General features: G+C 42.1%; 1 protein-coding gene across 1 annotated transcript; it reads right to left on the bottom strand.

The window, feature by feature from the left end:
- Positions 1-7,376: 7,376 nt before the first annotated feature.
- LOC140116503 (baculoviral IAP repeat-containing protein 5.1-like) lies at positions 7,377-10,090 on the bottom strand. The gene is made up of 4 exons (XM_072133020.1): positions 9,899-10,090; positions 8,430-8,539; positions 7,733-7,850; positions 7,377-7,626 (listed from the first exon to the last, which is right to left on the bottom strand). Exons 1-4 carry the CDS (start codon positions 10,034-10,036, stop codon positions 7,504-7,506), a joined length of 489 nt encoding a protein of 162 aa, XP_071989121.1. The 5' UTR covers positions 10,037-10,090; the 3' UTR covers positions 7,377-7,503.
- Between the last annotated feature and the right edge of the window lie 8,606 nt (positions 10,091-18,696).

Raw genomic sequence — 18,696 nt, forward strand, 5'->3', positions numbered from 1 at the left:
AGATACTTTGCAGCACCCCAGTGATTTACTGCTCCGGTATATATGTTCATTTATTGCATCTAATGCTCAGGGTCCATACTGTACTGCACTGTACACTTTACTGCAGATTTCATATTTCCATTGAGAGGCTAGAGGACCCCCATGTACAATTTATAAAGACATGAATTGAAGGAAATCTACTATCAAAATCAAGCAAGATGAACCAGGGACATTTACTCATAGTCCCAGGCAGTGTGACCGTGGTAATCTTCTTATATTTGTTATCCATGGCCTTCCTTCCTTCCTTCTAAAATCAACCTTTAAATCTATTCTAATGAGCTACACGGGTTCAGAGTGGTGTTACCAGAGCCCCTCTGTGTTGAAGAGTCACAGATTGTTTCACTGTGCAGGAGCACTTTCCCCTCCCACTGTGTAATATTGTATCAGACAGAGGGATGGGGGAAGTGCAGAGCGGGTAGGGAGAGACAGTGTAATAGCCTGTAAAGCTGCAGCACGGAGGGGCTCAGGTAGGATTTCCATAGTCACAGTACCTGGAAGTATCCCTGGTTTATCATGCTACCATTTTGATGGTAGATTTCCTTTAAATGTGTAAACACATACATTATGTGGGTTCGTGGACATTGCCCTCCCAAGGTAAATTACATTTTATTTTTTATACTTTGTTGTAATTGGATGTTCATATTCATAGTGGGCAAAAAGTTATGCTCAAGTTTAAAAAAATCCATCTTTTTGAATACCAATAGTTTATCCATTGCATGTCATAAATAGATGAGAGATGTCCTACTGGGGGGGGGGGGGGGGTCAGGTTCTTCAATTTTTCTTGTCTGCATTGTAGGTGTGTTAGGGTGGCATGCCAGGTGGGAATTTCAATGATTTTGATGTTGGAATTTTGGCACCAACCACTATATAGCTCCACTTGTACAAGTTTTACGCCTTCAGTCCATTGATACATCACAAAGCTATAAATGTAGTCATTTCTGGTCGATTACTTATTTGTAATGCAGAGTAAATCTGTGAAGTCTGAATAAGGGCTAAGCTGTGATCCTCTGTGAGCTAAACAGCCTATAATCCAAGAGGTGCATTAAAGCAGGAAAGAAAGATTTTTTGGTTGAAATCTACTCATCTGAGGATTCCATACAATGGATATAGTCATTTCCTCCTCTCTACTGTGAGATGCTCTTTAGGAGTTTTTAGCTTCTGGTTATTATAAACTATTTCCTTTATTCACTGACAGCAAGAAGGTTTAGTGACGGAATGAAAATATTTAAAAAATCCCCTAAAAACTTTTTCACTATTATGAAGCTACCGGTACCAATATTTAGCACTAGCCAAAGCATTTGGGAGAGTCACAGATCTGCTACATAGGAGAATCAGGTCTAAAAGTTTGGAGAGACATAAATTATGGTTTTCACAAAGTTTGCTTCTTCAGTGGTTTTTTCATTTGATTTATATTGAAGTACAATTATAAAAAGTTTACATTCTAAAAAAAAAAATCTGCAAAATTAATTTATTTATGCCGTGTTGACCCTTCTTATTTAGGATGTTGGCAAATTGCCTTGGCATGCTGAATGTGAGCCTCTGGGCTAAATCCTGACTGTCAGCAACCCATCATTTCCTTATCGCTGCTTGGAGTGTAGCAGTTTCTTATATCATGAATATTACTATGGTAGAACCACATTGAAGGACATACTGATACGCTGAAAACCATCAAAATTTCACTTATAAAATCTTACTTCTACAAGGATTAGAGCTACAGCGACACCTAGTGGAAATGATGTAATAATAAAACCTGGGATATAGGTTTTCTCTACGTTGAAAGATTGAAAGATTTGTGAGCAGCAACTTTACAATGTAATTACTGTTGTGTGTCCAAAAATGTAATATTCCTAAGTATTTAACCAAAATCCTACAATAAGATATAACGATATCATTATAACGATTATGAAAGCAAAAGAAAAATTTAGTTCACACAGAATGTAGATTTTTTTGTTTATCTATACTGGGCAGATAATTGTTCCCACTATTAAAGACATTTGTGATTTTAGGGCTCCACCAGCTTAAAGAGCTTAATGTAAAAATTGTACATTAAAAAGGCCTGCATATATTTCAAGCATACTTCACAATTTAACAACCTTTGCAGAACTTTGTAGTCCAGTATGTGAACATGAGGAATAACACCTTTTATGACTTGCACATTACATTTTCTCTCAGCTCTATGAGGTCTGTGGAGAGGTGGGCAGAGACCTAGCTGCTGTGACTCACTGCTAGATTTCATCAGACAGCTCAGAGTTTATGTCCCTCTTGGTAGAAAGACCAAATTCAGGTAGAAAGAAAGGAGAAAGCAGGAGAATTAAGAACTAAAAGTAGAGAGGACTTTTAATGTTAAGATAATAGTTTTTTTTCAGTGTTGGATTAAGGCAGCCAAGGACCCTGGGTAGTGTAAACACTAGCTGGTCTTTGAGTGTTATATACATAGATACAGTCCATTACTCCTGATCCCTTGCCACATTTAGTCCTCTTAATTTATAGGGAAATCTTAAAAAAGTGAACACACTGATTAGAAAAAGCTGACAACATTGCTAACAAGTGATAAAAGCTCCGCTCCGTGTCGCCAGTGCACATTCAGATGGCAGTCCTGTCTCATTGTCACTTACTGGATAACAACACTGTGCTCCTAAATAACATATATCCCACACAATACAACTGACTACTCTCATCCCCATGTATAAAACATGCACAGGGTGGCTGTAATGTATTATAATACACACTATATACCCCCTGAATAAATCATACAGTATAATAGCCCCACTAATATGAGTTATATTTATAGGGCTTCATACATTTATTATCCTATATACAGTCCTTCAATATAAACTGCAGTTACTACAAGCGCATGAACTCGCACCAATCTGATATTAAAAAATGAAAGGAAAGATCTCCCAGTGGCTGCACATTTCTCCAGAGAGGACCGCACTATGGAAGACTCGCAGATTACTATTTTAATGGAACATTTTAAGACAGAGGGATAGGAAAGAATGGGAGTATAAATTAATGAGGAGATTCAACACCTTACAAAGTGGCCTTAACATTCATGCCAGCTTCATGACCTCATACCTCTGACCTGGAGGCCACAAGCAGATAAGAGCCAGGTCTCTCTTGTCTCGCCTCACAGATTTTTAGTGTGTTTATTGCTGTCCTGTCATAAATAAGATGTCCCTGTATTTATCAATCTAAAAAAAATTTAATATCCTTTAATGATCACCGTTTAGTGTCTATAAAATGCTGTACATTTTCAGTTTCATGCATAACATCATGTCTGACGAAGAGAACTAGTATTCTCAAAAGCTCACCATCAAATATAATCAGCCTGAAAAAGGTATCGCCTGATTTCTTCACTCTTCTTCTGCCCTCCATGGCTAACACAGTACAAATCTACACTACTAGCCAGGGGAGTTGCTAAAGTGGAAAAAGATCCGGGGCACGGGCCCCAATGTATGTCTATCGCACTTTCAGTAATGGCCCCCCCTGTACATAACCCCTCACATGTGGCTGTGCCAATAACAAGGTTACTGAGGGTGTATACAGCTACAGACAACACAGGAGAAATCCCTACTTGTTACATCCAGTGACTGCTGGTGACATGTCCACTTCACTATTAGGGTGGTGGCACACGTGCCGTTTTGAACCTGCTGTTAGTCCGGTTTTAGTCATGCGTTTTCAGTCCATTACTTAAAAACGGGCCAAAAACGTGTTTAAAACGCTACGTGTAACATCACCCTAAGGTTGCGCTCACACCAGACGCTCGTTATCCATCACATAACCATCACTGGAAACTCATGTGAGATCAAACCTAGGCCCTTCCTGCTGCCACGTGTGAACACACCCCAAGGAATGTGCCCCACACAGATCACCCCCCCCCCCCTGTAATGTGCCCCACACAGATCACCCCCCCCCCTGTAATGTGCCCCACACAGATCACCCCCCCCCCCTGTAATGTGCCCCACACAGATCACCCCCCCCCCTGTAATGTGCCCCACACAGATCACCCCCCCCCCTGTAATGTGCCCCACACAGATCACCCCCCCCCCCCCCTGTAATGTGCCCCACACAGATCACCCCCCCCTGTAATGTGCCCCACACAGATCACCCCCCCCTGTAATGTGCCCCACACAGATCCCCCTGCTATGTGCCCATATAGATCTTCCCATGTTCTCCCTCTCACCTCACTCCTGCAGATCCGTGCACTGCCGCTCCCTGCAGGTCATGTGATCGTGACATCATCACAGGTCCTGCAGGGAAAGCAGTGAACACTGTGCCTGTCTCATCACGATCTATGTCCGGAGGACTTGGATCGTGAAGAGAGAGGAGATCCGGGGCACGGGCCCCGGATCTTTTGACCTAGCAACGCCCCTGCTACTAGCATCATGCATGTGCAGTCAAGAGTGCTGCTGCCCACATGTGTTAACAGCACCACTGACTTAACCCCTTAACGCTCTGCGCCGTAGCTCTACGGCGCAGAGGTATAAGGGATGTATGAAGAGGGCTCACGGGCTGAGTCCTCTTCATACAGAGGTGGGGGTTTTTGCATTTTGCACAAAACCCCCACCGCTAATAACCGCGGTCGGTGCTTGCACCGATCGCGGCTATTAACCCTCTAAACGCCGCCCGCAAAGTCGCGGGCGGCGTTTAAAAGACGGCGGCGCGCGGGCGCCGCCATCTTTTTTTCGATCGCCACGCCCCCGAACGTCATCGGGGGGGCGGCGATCGGTTACCATGGTAGCCTCGGGTCTTCTCTTGACACGAGGCTACATGGTTTATGCAGGTTCGTTACAATGAGCCAGTGGCTCATTGTAATGTAAGACCTGCAAAAACGCCATATATTGCAATACTGTAGCATTGCAGTATATGGTAGGAGCGATCTGATCATCTAGGGTTAATGTACCCTAGATGGTCTAAAAAATAGTGAAAAAAAAAAGAAAAAAAAAGTTTAAAAAATAAAAAAAATTAATAAAATATTAAAAGTTCAAATCACCCCCCTTTCCCTAGAACGGATATAAAACATAACAAACAGTAAAAATCACAGACATATTAGGTATCGCCGCGTCCCAAAATGCCCGATCTATCAAAATATAAAAACGGTTACGGCCGGCGGTGACCTCCGAGGCGGGAAATGGCGCCCAAATGTCCGAAATGCGACTTTTACACCTTTTTACATAACATAAAAAATGAAATAAAAAATGATCAAAATGTCGCACAGACCTCAAAATGGTAGCAATGAAAACGTCGCCTCATTTCGCAAAAAATGACCCCTCACACATTTCCGTGCGCCAAAGTATGAAAAAGTTATTAGCGTCAGAAGATGGCAAAAAAATTTTTTTCTTTTTTGTACACATTCGTTTAATTTTTGAAAATGTATTAAAACACAATAAAACCTATATAAATTTGGTATCACCGCGATCGCACCGAACCAAAGAATAAAGTAGGCGTGTTATTTGGAGCGAAGAGTGAAAGTCGTAAAAACTGAGCCCACAAGAACGTGACGCACGTGCGGGTTTTTTTTCAATTTTTCCACATTTGGAATTTTTTTTCAGCTTCGCAGTACACGGCATGTTAAAATAAATAACATTACGGGAAAGTAAAATTTGTTACGCACAAAATAAGCCCTCACACAGGTCTGTACACGTAAAAATGAAAAAGTTATGGATTTTTGAAGTTGGAGAGCGAGAAATTAGCCGAAAAACCCTCCGTCCTTAAGGGGTTAAATACCAGAACCAAGAGTCTCAAGTGCTGGATAATGGTAATGCAGCCGATAATACTCTGCCGATAAAGGAATAGGTAATATTGTTGACCAATAGAATGTGTTTTAACACTTGTAAAAGAGGAGCGAGAGAGATTGTTGGATAACAAGCTGCCAGCTCAAAATGAGTTTATAAAACCCATTGTGGCAGGAAAGTGTCTGTGGCATGTTGCCCGGACACACCAAGCCTGTGAGAAAACACCAGGCCCAGACAGACCTCAATGATCAGGAAACTGTCCTACCTGCTGCTGAAGCAGCCAACCATTTCCTCCAGCTACCTTACCTGTGACAGTGCTCCCGAGAACCAAGATCCAACTAGCCATCAGCTGAAGTTTTCTGCTGCTATAGCCGTTGCTCAGTCTACAATAAAAGGATCAAGTTGAATGTTTAACTAAACATTGCCTCTGAGTGATCCCTGAGCCAGGCTGTATACCACCAAGGGCACCCCATCCTCCATCACCAGGGATCCCCATCTACACATTGGGTTGCCCCAGGGAGAAACCTGCGCTGGAGAGCTGCACTCCATGATACAAAGTAACAGCGCAAGCCACCCACTAACGTATTCAGGGCTAGGATTCAAAAAAAAAAAAAAAAGTGGGAGACTAAGAATACTCCTCAGTACTTGTATTTTAAGTGCATCAAAAAAGCAAAGAACAGTTTTTTTGATTCTACTTATCTCTATGAAAAATGTGGACATTTGGTTGGAGCTCCTTGATTACTACACCATTAAATAGAAAAACCATTTGGGATTACTGTATCAAATATTTAGTTGCTTTTGCACCATTGCCCCAGACTTGTGATGACTACAATTCATGGTCTAAACACTGCCCCAGAGATGGGACTCCAGACATCCTAGTTATAGATCTGCCCCATTTTTTTCAGTACACTGCAGATGTGCCATAGCAATGTGGAGACTCCCTGCATCATCAGCTACAACAGTATGAAGCTTGGAGTCCCCTCCCATGGGTCTACAGTCTGTGGAATGTAGCCACCACCTAATTTTTCATGGAATAAACACTCATCTGGGATTAGCATTACTTGCAGTTGCAAAAACTACCAGTTATGCAGCTTGGCCTGTTACAGGTAACCAATCCTTCTTGTACTGACTCCACCTACAACATGGGGCCACTTTTAAAGTGGCTCTGCGTAAGAGATACAAGTGGCCAGTACACCCCTGTTGATGTAGAGAATGATTGAAAAGACTAAATACCTATAAAAAAGGTGAAACCCTTTTTGGGTTTTGCAGATAAATGGTACAAGAATCAGCTTCTTGGAGAATGCAGCCCTTCCACAGTTCCCCCCCCCCCCCATCTACGGTTTCAGGGCCTTTGGAGGACCTTCCAATGTTCTGAAATGGCTCTTGTGTACACAAGAGCAGGAATAAGTGTATGGGGATTTTATGGGCAAAGATCCCTCTCTATAAAATTTGGTTTGTGGTTTGAGTGGCCATGGGCCACCACATATAATATAGTCTATTGAGAGCCATTGATGTTCAAGTAGGGAATTCTGGGAAATATGCAAATGAGTCATTTTACCTTTCCGGAAGCCCAAATACAGAACTAATAAGAAATACACTTGATATTTTGAAAAAATAAGTTTATTAATCATCTGCTTTTTATAAGTTATTCCAATAAGAACATTTGAACGATCAAAAATTAAAAGCATCTAGTTAAGACAAAACCCACATTTTCTGAGAAACTAAATCCTCAGCGTTCCAAATCCATTTCTAGAGAACAGTTGTGTTGATTGGCAAAGTATTCCACAAGTCTCCTGGTCGTAGCAGTCATTTCCTCATCTAGATACTCTGCAACAACGGTGGAAAACTTGCGCTAGGGAAAAAAAAAAAAAGTAAAAATATTTTATCCATTTATAATACCAATTATTACTTATCTCTGCAAGACAATTTTATATATGGGAACGTGCAAGGGTCCTTACATAGAACGTCTTAATGCGGAAAACTTCCAACCGCAGGAACTCTTCCATGGTCAGCTCATCCGTGTTCTTATTCAATGAGAGGAAGCCACAGGTAACAGAACGTTTGGAGTGTTCAGTCCTATAGAAAATATAGAAACTTGTACAATACAAAGCCCTATAATTTGGAGCAAGATTTGGGGTTTACAACTTAAAATTAAGTTTGACAGGACTCCTAGGAGGGACTGCAAGTGCTCCATTTGCTCCACCCACACACAGTGATTGACAGCTCTCCATGTATCAGTGCAATTACACAGCAAAAATAAAAATTTAGGAAGTGTTAAGCAAATATATTCCTCTATAAGTGCTTCAAATACAAAATCCAGTAAGATTTGCTACTAGTTGATACCACTCAAATCCAAATGCCTCATTCATGCCTGTGCTCTCATCTGGACCAGATCCAGGGTAGAAGCACATAGCTGGTTGAAGAAGAGGGGGAAGTGTGCGCTCCTCACCCCTCCCTTCTCATTGACAGCCAAGCTTCAAAGCAAGAGAAATATAGACATGTCAGATTTCTTGCGGCATGGCCTCTCTGCTCTGACTGAGTGCCATAGACTGTGGGTTACGGTAGACTACAACACTTCTTACCCAGTGTTTGGATAATTGTAGATATAAAATTATATCTGTATGTGACAAGTAACCACCCAATTGATAAACTCACAAGGGGTCATCTTCCGGCTCCCAGCCCTCCAGCTCCTTCAGGCAGAAGAAACAGCAGGCGACATCAGGCTCATTCTCTGTCGGGCAGTGCACAAAACCAGCTTTGGCCATCTAGACAGACAGTGATAAAACCACAGGGTAACAGGAAAGAAGTTTGCCATGTTCCATAGAACATTTTCAGTACAAACCATTTCTGGCAAATAGCAAGGAGTCACTGTGCCTGGTGCATCATAATGGATTTTGATGGTAGAATTATTTTAACTAGGTCCCCAAGAAGCATATTGTATTGCTGTAAAAGCATGTCAAGAAAAAAAATAAAATAAAATTAATATTATTATATGTATCTTTTGTATGTATTATAGGGTATGAAGAGGATCCAAACATTTCTTTCCTTTCTCTGAAACTGGAAAAGTCGCTGGCTTTGTAACAACCACAGTTCGGATCACATTCAGCATTTGTCTCGCATTAAGACACCTGGTTTTAACACCCTGCTTTTGCCCACTCGTGTGCCTGCACCCAAAGTATGAGTCTCCTAGCATCATAGAAATATATACGTAGTCCCTGCTTCTCCACAAAACATTGACTAATGTCTATCATAGCCTCGCTTCATGCAAAATCCCACATGCCTAAGAACGCATTCACACGGGTTTACATTGCTAAATTTAACGCACACACTTTTCCTACAATCACCTATTGAAGTAACATTGTATTTGCAAACTCATGTGAACACGGCCTAAGGGTGATGCCACACATGGAGTTTTTGTCCGTTTTTCCGAAATTGCGCAATGAAAAACCGACAAAAACGCATGCGTTTTCAAAAAACGGATGCATTTAACAATCTGAAAACGCACTTAGTAAAAACGGACCAAAAACGCCATGTGTGTCTTCACCCTAAGGGTGATGCCACAAATGGCATTTTGAACCCGTTTTTTTAAGCAAAACACATGCTTTTTCTGGATTCAAAACACACACCAAAGTGGCGCCCACCGGGCGGGCCTCGGCGTTTCTATGGAACCAATCCGCCGGTGTTTTGCGTTAGGCGTTTCCATAGAAGTATGCGATCGGGCCGAGGCCCACCCCGGTGGGCGCCACTTTGTCTGCATTTGCAAGCGCAGACAAAGCGCTACGTGTGGCACCAGCCTAAGGCTTGGATCCATAATATGGGCACAATATCATCTGCATTTTTATACACCAGGTACAAATATCCAGCATTGTCCCAAGCGTTGACACAGATTCAGAGTACATGGAAGCGATACCACGGTCCGAAAAAATTATTTTTCAGCCACAATACCACAGGTAAAAACTTAAAATCTAATTATAATATGTAGGGTGTCATTCATGAAGGATTGTGAGAAAAGAGACCAGACCGGCTACTACTATCGCTATCCTGCGCTCCCTTTCTCACATAATCCACTCCATTCCAGTTTTTAACCTTAAACACAACAATGGCTCCCCCCAGCACACACTCACGTTCTCCGGCGTGCACTTGCAGTTCTCTGTGAAGGGCCAGTCCGTGAATGAACTCAGACGTTTGTTATAGTCGTACATTATCCGGAAGTCCATCAGATGCTGCACTACTTGCATAAACCTTTTCTTGGAGCCATGCATGACTGCTACCACAACCCTCAACTTCCTAGACGGATTTTATGGGGATGGTCACCTGATGCAGCTTAAGTAAAGAAGCTGACAATTAACCCTTGTAGTGGCTCACACCCTGCTATCATGACTGCATCCTGGGGGTACGTTCACACGTTCAGTTTTTCAGATGCAGTGTTTGATGTCCAAACAAGGAGTGGAGTTAAAAAAGAGGAGGAGCAGCATCTCAACCATTATGATCCACACCTGCTTTTGGCTACAAAAGCTGCAACTGATGTAAACACTTATGTTAATACGATGTAAACACAATTAACCCCTTATCACCGACACTACTTTTCAGCTCAATGACCAGACTCGATTTTTCAAATCTGACGTGTCTCACGATAATTGGTTATAAGTTCGGAACGCTTTAACATATCCCGGTGATTTTGAGAATGTTTTCTCGTGACACATTGTACTTCATGTTAGTTATAAAATTTAAGTGATACGTTTTGCGATTCGTTCTGAAAAAAAGAGAAAATTTGGCAAAAGTTTGTAAAAATTCTTCATTTTCCAAGTTTGAAACGTTCTGCTTTCCAGACAGGAAGTAAAACTACCCAAAAAGCTTGATAAATTACATTTCCGGAATGTCTGCTTTATGTTGGGATGATATTTTATGCATCCTCTCATTTTTCTAGGATGTTATGAGGTGCAGAACTTTAGGTGCCATTTGTCTCATTTTCATGAAAATCCCCAAAACTCACATTTTGAGGGACAAGTCAGCTTCCAAGTGACTTTGAGGGCGCTGTCACACGTTGCGTTTGCAAACGCAGACGCAGACCAAACCGCGCCCACCGGGGCGGTCCGCGGTCCAATCGCATCGGCGTTTCTCTATGTTTCTATGGAAATCGCCGATGCGATCGGACCGCGGACCGCCCCAGTGGGCGTGGTTTGGTCTGCGTCTGCGTCTGCAAACGCAACGTGGGACAGCGCCCTCAAAGGCCTAAATAATAGTAAAACCCCATAAATTACCCCACTATAGAAACTTCACCCCTCAACGTATGTAAAACAACTTCTATTAAGTCCATTAACCCTTTAAGTGTTTCACATGGGTTAAAACAATATGGACCTGCGATTTAGAAACTATGGAATTTTTTTGGAAAATACATTCATTTTGGCCAAACTGACAGTTTCAGAATAAATTAAATGATGAAACGCACTGCAACGTTTGATGCCCAATTCCTCCCGAGTGTACTGGTTGCGTTTTTATTGTGTTTTGCAATGCATTACAACAGCTGAGATGTGGTGATTTGCCTAATTAGCTTACTGTTGACATTTGCATTTACAAAACGCAGTGTAAACATGATGTTAACGCATGCGCTAACAATGTATTTACATTTGTGTTTTGTTAACGTAATATTTACACTGCGTTTTGTAAACGCAAATCTCAGGGCGCGTTCACACGTTGCGTTTTGACCTGCGTTTTCATTGCGTTTCAAATGCATATACAACAGCTGAGGAGGGGTGATTTTCCTAATTACATCACTGTTATCATTTCCATTTACAAAACGCATCGTAAATGCGCGGTCTGTAAACGCAATGTTAACGCATGTGTTAACAGAACGCATGCGTAAGGCCGCGGTCACATGTACCGCTTGACGTCCGTTCATAACGCGACGCTAGCGCACAGGGAGAGGTCCTCGGCCCGAACGCACATCAGCTTAAGGCCGGCGCCACACAGGGCGCTTTGTCTGCGCTTGCAAACGCAAACGCAGACAAAGTCGCGCCCACCGGGGCGGGCCTCGGCCCGATCGCATCGGCGTTTCTATGGAAACGCCTGCGATCGGGAACGAGCCGCCGGTGTTTCGCGTTAATTTAACACGAAACACCGGCATCTCGTTCCCGTTCCCATAGAAACGCCGATGCGATCGGGCCGAGGCCCGCCCCGGTGGGCGCGACTTTGTCTGCGTTTGCGTTTGCAAGCGCAGACAAAGCGCCCTGTGTGGCGCCGGCCTAACAATCGCATGCGTTTCCCTGGAAACGCATGTGCGTTCGGGCCGAGGACCTCCCCCTGTGCGCTAGCATCGCGTTATGACGGACGCTTAGCGGTACGTGTGACCGCGGCCTAACAAAGCGTTAACGTATGCGTTTTGTTAACACATGCGTTAACATGGTGTTTACAGACGTAAACGGTAATGTAATTAGGCAAATTACCTCTCATCAGCTGTTGTATATGCGTTTCAAACGCAATGAAAACGCAACCAAAACGCAACGTGTGAACGCGCCCTCAATATTAATGTAATTACGCAAATCACCTCATCTCAGCTGCATTTCAAAACGCAATGGAAACGCAACCAAAACGCACCATGCGACCGCGCCCTCATTGTGTTTTTGCATCCTTGAAAAACGCTTTGTATTTTCCTATTGGTTTTTTAAATGGGCTTTAGGTTAAAGTGTCTAAACTTGGTGTTTTCTCCCCTGTGTTTTATCTTTGTGTGCGTTTTTTTTAGGTGAATTTTCATTGCGTTTTTTTCAAAGTGGTTGCGTTTTTTGAAAACACATGCATTTGTGGTCTGCGTTTTGAAATGCATGTGATTACTTGCACAAACAGCAGGGAGAAGAGCACTGTGTTTTAACAAATTCCAAGAGACACCGCTGCCTGCAATTACCACACATCAAGTGTTGCGTTTTTTAAAACGCAAACGCAAGCAAACATTTGAAAAATGCACGCGTTTTCAATGCGTTTTGAAATTGCAGCAGTAAAAAGCCACGTGTGTCACCAGCATTAAATGGTTTTTTGGATAAAGTGTTTAACTTTGCATTTTGTTCCTTGCGTTTTTTTATGTCTGCGCATTTGTGTTTACAAAACGCAATCTTTTCAGCCCAAGAAGTCACTTCTTATGGACGCTTATATCAGACGGGCCACAAGCAACGTTCGTGTGCATGAAGCCTTAAACCGTAACTGTAAAGTTATAATGATTTCACCAAATTATTATATGTGAGCCTGTCTTTGAAAACAAACAGAGCAATGCCCATATGGTGCTGCTCATACTTTTCTTTCCAAAGTTATGAAAATTTCTGTTCTGAAAGTGTCACAAAAATCTTTCTTGCCAGAGGTGAAGTGGGTGGAGACTAATGTCTGTCAGTCTATGCCCTCAAGCTGAGGCCAGTTAGCTTGCCCACAGATCCCATGATGCCTTGTCTTCTCTCTCAAAGTAATTTAGCATTAAAGGGGTTATCCGAGTTCCGGAATAACTTAGGGCTGGGGAACACTATTTAAAAATAATAAACGTGTACTTACCTCCTCCGACGCTGCTAATGTCCCGCACCACTGTCCGTCTGAACTGTGCACCAGTTTGATTACACGGGTGCACAGGGGGCCTCTGGCCGTCCGGAAGCTCCCATCTGACACTATCTCCCAGAGCTTACAATGCTGAGAGATAGGAACGGATGGGAGTAGCTGGCTGTGCGCGGCTTCTGTGCCCCTGTAAACAAACAGGGGCACGGATCAGATGGACCACGGCATGGGACCTCAGCGGCGCCGGAGGAGGTAAGTACAAGTTTATTATTTTTAAATAGCCCGTCCCAGCTCAGACCTAAGTTATTCAGGAACTCAGATAACCCCTTTAAATCTATGTAGTTTCCCACAATTAAATCCACTGAACACTGCACTTACAGGATGTAAATGATGACAGTCTGACAGCTTCCATCACACGGAGGAGCAGGGAACATGTAATGAGCTGTAGAAATCATTAGTACATGAAGTTTCTGCCTGTGATGTGTGAGCACTAAGGGTTAATAGCTCATCTGCACAGAGCTGATGCCGATGACAAGGTAGGGGAAGGGAGCAACATGAGAAGAGGAGAGAGACAGATAAAGTTCTGAAGAAGCACAGATTGGGGTGGAGGGATCTTTTACCTCACTATTCTGTGCAGGAGAAATCTGTATTCACAGTCTGGAACACATACAGCTCTGCTACATACATAGAGAGAGCTCTGTCACATGACCTCCCCCTCTATGAGCAGGGAACAGAAGCCCCTCCCCTCCCAGGAGTCCCTAATGTTTGCAGAGTTTGTTTATAATACAGACTCCAGGACTTATCAGCACATGGAGAGGAAGCAGCTACTGCAGCACTGAGATAATCTGAGGTGGATAGCAAAGGAACTGCTGGATATAGGCAACACAGATAATAGGAAAAGTTGTTTTGCATCCCAAGAGCTATTGTTTTGTGGCGTGAAAAAAAACTTTACAGTTGCTCTTTAAACTTAAAGTTATAGAATTGTAGAGTTGTAGAATTTAGCTTTGAATTATTACAACTTTCTAGATGATAATGATAATACGTTTGTCAGGCCATGGTCCTATCATCCATAGTACATACAGTCTTTGGAAATAAATTGTGAAAGTATTAGAAAATGCCAAAAAACTTACAGCATTTTATGCCTTCTTGAAGCGAGTACAGAGGAACCAAAGGAAAAACATGAGGTGGTACAAGAAGCCCGGGTGGGTGGATCCACGAAGTATCTCTTCTCTATAGAAGAAGACTATTATTATAAACAATACATTACATAGTTGGGAGCTTGGTACAGATTTTACATTGGGGTCCGGCGGCTTTAAATTACGCCTCTGGCAGGGCTGATGGGTGTAAGATGTCCTTTCATTTCATATTCAATTGTTGAGTGTTATGGATTTGGAGCTGATGAGACTTTACTTTTGTCACCAGGTGTCCAATCCATTTAGGTCACTACTAAGATGCAAAAAGTGTTTTTTTTAAAGCTGTGTCCGTGGATTTTTGCCTTTCCTGTGTTAAGAGGGCAAAGTGATAGTAACTTGAGCCTATACGCAGCCATCTGGAGAACAACAGAGCCCCCCAGGCCTAATATCATTGTGGCCTTCCCACCGTCATCAGGTGGTCAGACATATGTCATTCACTGCCAGACAATCTGCTCGCACCAAGTCCTGGAGCTCCCTCAGGTTCTGTATGTGGAAAATGATCCAGTTGCTCTCCAGAACGGTCTGAGCACCAGATAATGTGCTCTTATGGAGTTTGTAATATTTCTGAAATGTTTTATACAGAAACCTAACTTGGCTGCTGGATTTTCCCAAGTACAGCAAGAAAAGATGTGATCAGTATCAGTAAGTACCGGAACGTATGAATATCTGTCATTGTATGTGGGACATATTGAGTGAAATGGGACATATTAATGAGGATTGTGTTTAGAGTAATGATGATTGATTTGGCATGTATTGTCTATATACCATATATCTGTATAATATATATATATATGACTGAATAGTGAAAAATAAATAAATGTATTTGATATTTGTTTCCATGCGTATTCCATCAAATTTATGTAATGGACTACACGACATTTAGGGTTTATTCCGATGGCCGTATCCTGGTCAGGAGACAAGATCTGTGTCTTCTGCCCCAATTACAATTTTGCTGCAGGGATTGAGCAAAACCTTTTGTACTGGAAAGAATAATTATTTTTTTTTAGATCATGTGGTTGAAATTGTATAGATACAATACATTTTCGGCCACTGTAAATTTCAGCAGGTTAGCCAAAGACATTTCCGCTGTGGCTTAGCCTCAGATTTCAGCTTGTGTATACCAGGCTTTAAGGGGACTTGTCAGGACAATTTGGGACACTATACACCACCTACAGGACCGGTTTAGTGTCCAAAATTGCCCTGATGGATCGGTTTAGTGTCCAAATAGAATGGGTTAGCAAAAATATTGTCCTCGTCACTGATGGTCACTGACTGTCACCGTCAGTCTCAGTCACTGATTTTCTACATCAGTCTCTGTCACTGTCTCCCTGCCTCTATCCATATTACCTCACACATAAGAGTCTTATATTCAATGCCTATAGTAGCCAATCACAGCTCAGAGCTCATATTAATAACCTGTGGCAGAACAGCAACCAATCACTGCTCAGCCTCTAACTGCCACAGAAGCGGCAGCCGACAATGGCTCCTGGATATGTTGATTAATTACTGTATTTTGGGAAGCGCAGGATGAAAATTTTGGCTCAAAACCTATGACGTTCCCTAAGTCATAAAGAGTTACTGTGCAAACTGTCAGACTGTCTCTGTGTCTCTGTGTCTCTGATTGTCACTGTGAACGTCTCTGACCGTCTGTCACTGACCATCTCTGTCTGTGACTGTCTCTAACCATCTCTGTCAGTAACTGTCTCTGACTGTCACCGTGATTATCTCTGACCGTCTTTGTTTATGACTGTCTCTGATTGTCTCTGTGATTGGTTCTGTCACTGACAGTCTCTATTATACACCAAAAAAAGGAGGGCGGGAGTGTAGTAATCATACAAACAAAATATAAAATTTCAAAATTTTATTTGATATAAAGACATAAAAAATATATAAATGTACAAATTCCAAAGACAAATTATCATATGGAGAAACCAGAAGACATATCACATATAAGTATGACTGGCTACAAAGTGGGTAGATATAGAAGCTGCCGCAGCGTGAGTGTGCACCAGGCAAGGGACTGATGTCAGAAAAACCTATGAGGACAATACCAGTTATAACATGTCCTCATAGGTGTGCTAATGGTATTATTGAACACAAGGAATATGAATATATTATAGTGCTACTCGGGATGAGGATATAAGTGATCACTAAAAAGTTAAATACAAAGGTTGGTGAGCTGAGAATCAAACAGTGGCGGAGGATCGCATAGTAAGAGAATCTCCCCCACAAATAAATGCGTTAGTCAGACCCTTGTATACCTTGTGTCATCTTGCCAGGAAAAACACAGACACGCCGCGGTCCAAGAACCTCGACGTACGTTTCACCCTGCGGCTTCGTCAGGAGGCGCCTCCTGACGAAGCCGCAGGGTGAAACGTACGTCGAGGTTCTTGGACCGCGGCGTGTCTGTGTTTTTCCTGGCAAGATGACACAAGGTATACAAGGGTCTGACTAACGCATTTATTTGTGGGGGAGATTCTCTTACTATGCGATCCTCCGCCACTGTTTGATTCTCAGCTCACCAACCTTTGTATTTAACTTTTTAGTGATCACTTATATCCTCATCCCGAGTAGCACTATAATATATTCATATTCCTTGTGTTCAATAATACCATTAGCACACCTATGAGGACATGTTATAACTGGTATTGTCCTCATAGGTTTTTCTGACATCAGTCCCTTGCCTGGTGCACACTCACGCTGCGGCAGCTTCTATATCTACCCACTTTGTAGCCAGTCATACTTATATGTGATATGTCTTCTGGTTTCTCCATATGATAATTTGTCTTTGGAATTTGTACATTTATATATTTTTTATGTCTTTATATCAAATAAAATTTTGAAATTTTATATTTTGTTTGTATGATTACTACACTCCCGCCCTCCTTTTTTTGGTGTATAGCAGTGGCTCTTTGAGTCGAGTGAGTGGGGACATTGGGTGATGACCCCCTATTTTTTTGAGGTTCTCTTTTGGTTAACTGACAGTCTCTATCTCTGAGCATCTATGTCAGTGAATGTCTCAGACGGTCTTTATCTGTCTCTGACTGTCACTGTGATTGTCTCTGTCACTGACCGTCTCTGACCTTCTCTGTCACTGACCGTTTCCGACTGTCTCTGTTGAACAACAAAAAGAGTAGTAGCTTCTCACAGTGATATGTTCTCATCCATTATGATCCCTTCCTGATTTTGGCTTAAAGGGGTATTCTCGTCTGGGCACTCACATTCAGTTTCACTAATCTTCCATACATAAACATTTCTTCAATTGGATGTTATTAAAAAAAATGTTCCTGTGTGAAGATAATTTCGCATAAATGTAGTCATGTTGTCCAATAGAAACCAGATAGCTTCCTCGGTTACGACCACGTCACATTTTGGCAGCGGTGGCCAGACATGCGGTATGGAGCCCTGCCTGACCCCCTGGATTCAGCAATCATTACCACAGGACGGCTGTGGGACATGTAGTAACTCCCGGACATTTCATATACAAAAACTTTTTGTTTATTTGTGAAATCCCTCCAGTAGAGGTGGCCGTATCGTAGGAAGCTATCCCGTTTCTAAGGGATAAAATGACTATATTTATAAGGAATTATCTTCACACAGGAACATTTTTTTTAATAACATCTAATTGAAGAAATGTTTACATATGGCAGATTTATCAAACTAATTGTGAATGCCCAGACGAGAATACCCCTTTAAGGGTGGTGGCACACATGCCGTTTTGTCTGCGTTTGCAGAGAATGTGTGAACGCGGCCTCATAACACATAGATCTTGTTCCCCCTTCTGTTTATGCATGTAATCGAATGTGTTTTAAAACGCAGACCACAAATGCATGTGTTTTGAAAAACACAATCACTTTGAAAAACACAATGAAAACGCACCTCAAAAATGCAGACACAAAAATTGCAAAGGAGAAAACCTAAAGTTTATCCACTTTATCCAAAAACCATTTAAAGAGTTGATGTGGAAAACTGATACCATTTAGGGCGCATTAGCATGTTGCGTTTTGGCCTGCGGTTTCATTGCGTTTGAAACTTATAACATTAGTGTTTACATTTGTGAACATAATGTTAAATTATGTGTTAACAAAACCCACGCTTTAATGCATTGTTATAATGTGTTAACATTGTGTTTACAATGCGTTTTGTAAATGCAAATGTTAACAGTATTGTAATTAGGCACCTCTCCTCAGCTGTTATAATGC

Source organism: Engystomops pustulosus, chromosome 2 (assembly GCF_040894005.1).
Source record: "Engystomops pustulosus chromosome 2, aEngPut4.maternal, whole genome shotgun sequence".
NCBI lineage: Eukaryota > Metazoa > Chordata > Amphibia > Anura > Leptodactylidae > Engystomops > Engystomops pustulosus.

Bases quoted from the DNA above. Each gene is read 5' to 3' on its own strand.
- LOC140116503 (XM_072133020.1), bottom strand. From the start codon at position 10,036: ATGCATGGCTCCAAGAAAAGGTTTATGCAAGTAGTGCAGCATCTGATG. The intron at 8,540-9,898 runs GTGAGTGTGTGC...CTGTCTGTCTAG, and splicing joins GCAAGTGCACGCCGGAGAAC to ATGGCCAAAGCTGGTTTTGT. The intron at 7,627-7,732 runs GTAAGGACCCTT...TTTTTTCCCTAG, and splicing joins TCCGCATTAAGACGTTCTAT to CGCAAGTTTTCCACCGTTGT.